Consider the following 1,740-nt stretch of genomic DNA (forward strand, 5'->3'; position numbering starts at 1 on the left):
TAATAATTGGGATGTGTGCGTGTAGGTGAGCGACAGAAAGCCCAGCCGGTGAATTTTCTAACGGAACATTTTTCAAACACACCTAAGAATTTTGAACCGTTATCTAAAAATACCCGTTAAATTTCTTTTTCCCATCAAACCCCCCTTACATTTTCCATGAAACCGCTAACTTTACCCACAAAATCCCCAACTCACCCCCCTGCACGTATTAAGGTCAGAGGTCATGATCACTAATCTTCTTTCTTGTTTAAAAATTTCAAATCTATTGTATTTCTGTTGAACCGTTGGTTCTAATTATTATATATAAGGAAGCTTTGAACATTGAGGTTAATTTTCGGTAGACGTGGGGGCCTATTCCAAACCCATTCACTATAAGTTAAACTTCTATGATTCAAGAGTCATTACACTAATCTCTGCAACTGCAGTTACAATTACAAATCAAAACTGGCAATATTAATTAAATCCGGAGCTTCGTTGGAAAAGATCAAGGGGATCCTCACACAAACGGGCGCAACATTTTGGTGTGTTTTGTAAAATTTACCCCTTCTAAATGCAAACCACTCCCCTTGATAACCATTCCCCTTGCGCTACTCAATCTCTCCAACTGAACAACATAAATCGTAGGGTAACCCCAAAAGAAAGGAATACCCCGCTCTCTCTCTTTTATTCCCCATGTGAAGACCACATGCTTTTGTATCACATTACCCCCCTCTTCATTTCCTCTGCTTCTTCCAGTGGCAGCGCTAGCGGTGACCAGAACCGAGAATGGGGAGAAACGGGCTCCCTTCAATCTTCATTGCGGCTGCAATATCTCTTCTCTCAGTTCTCGCCCCCGTATCCTCATTTGATTACAAGGACGCCCTATCAAAAAGCCTTCTGTACTTCGAGGCCCAGCGGTCCGGCCACCTCCCTTACAACCAGCGCGTTCGATGGCGAGGGCATTCGGGGCTCACCGACGGGCTCCAACAAGGAGTAATATCACCCTACCGATCTCTCATCGTCGATCAATTTTTTGTTTTTTTATTCTCCCAAGCTGAATAAAATTTCACAATACCGTTTCTGTTTAATTTCGTACGTGCAGGTTGATCTTGTCGGGGGATACTACGACGCCGGCGACCACGTTAAGTTCGGCCTGCCGATCAAGGCTCACACTAGCCCCAACGTGCTCTGGGCCGAGGTAGGCCGCCAACAGCTCAACTTTATTAATGGGTTTTAGTTGTTGAATTCTGATGGGACTGACATAAAGATATTAATGTTGTACGATATACGAAAGCTGGAAGAAGAATACTACGACTTTTTATATTCGCGCAAACCTGCATTTGTTGTTTTTAGTATACGTATAGTAATAGAGCAAGGATTGATTTGCTTAATTTGAACGGCGAAGGTAGGAGACGGCGACACAGACCACTACTGCTGGCAGAGGCCTGAGGACATGACTACATCGCGTAAAGCGTACAAAATCGACGCTGAGAACCCAGGGTCGGATCTCGCAGCGGAGACCGCCGCGGCGATGGCTGCGGCCTCGGTCGTCTTCAGGAAATCCGACCCGCATTACTCTCACCTGCTCCTCCACCACGCTCAACAGGTATGATTAATCTCCTCGTTGCCGTCAAAATTCGTGAACATTGGAGGTATTTTGATTTTGTGTGGTGGTGCAGCTGTTTGAGTTTGGGGACAGGTACAGAGGGAAGTACGATAGCAGTGTGGGGGCGGTGAAGAGTTACTATGCGTCGGTGAGTG

The 1,740-nt window shown here is 45.6% G+C and overlaps 1 protein-coding gene across 1 annotated transcript in view; it reads left to right on the plus strand.

Annotated features, from left to right (window-relative positions):
- The window catches only part of LOC109820909 (endoglucanase 11-like), a 3,605-nt gene continuing 2,311 nt past the window's right edge, over window positions 447-1,740 (plus strand). Inside the window, exons 1-4 of the mRNA XM_020387104.1 lie at window positions 447-972; window positions 1,082-1,177; window positions 1,385-1,585; window positions 1,659-1,737. Coding sequence (XP_020242693.1) covers window positions 766-972; window positions 1,082-1,177; window positions 1,385-1,585; window positions 1,659-1,737 — 583 coding nt within the window. The 5' untranslated portion in view covers window positions 447-765. The remainder of the gene's footprint in view (window positions 973-1,081; window positions 1,178-1,384; window positions 1,586-1,658; window positions 1,738-1,740) is intronic.

This window comes from Asparagus officinalis, chromosome 8, assembly GCF_001876935.1.
Source record: "Asparagus officinalis chromosome 8, Aspof.V1, whole genome shotgun sequence".
NCBI classification, from domain to species: Eukaryota; Viridiplantae; Streptophyta; class Magnoliopsida; order Asparagales; family Asparagaceae; genus Asparagus; species Asparagus officinalis.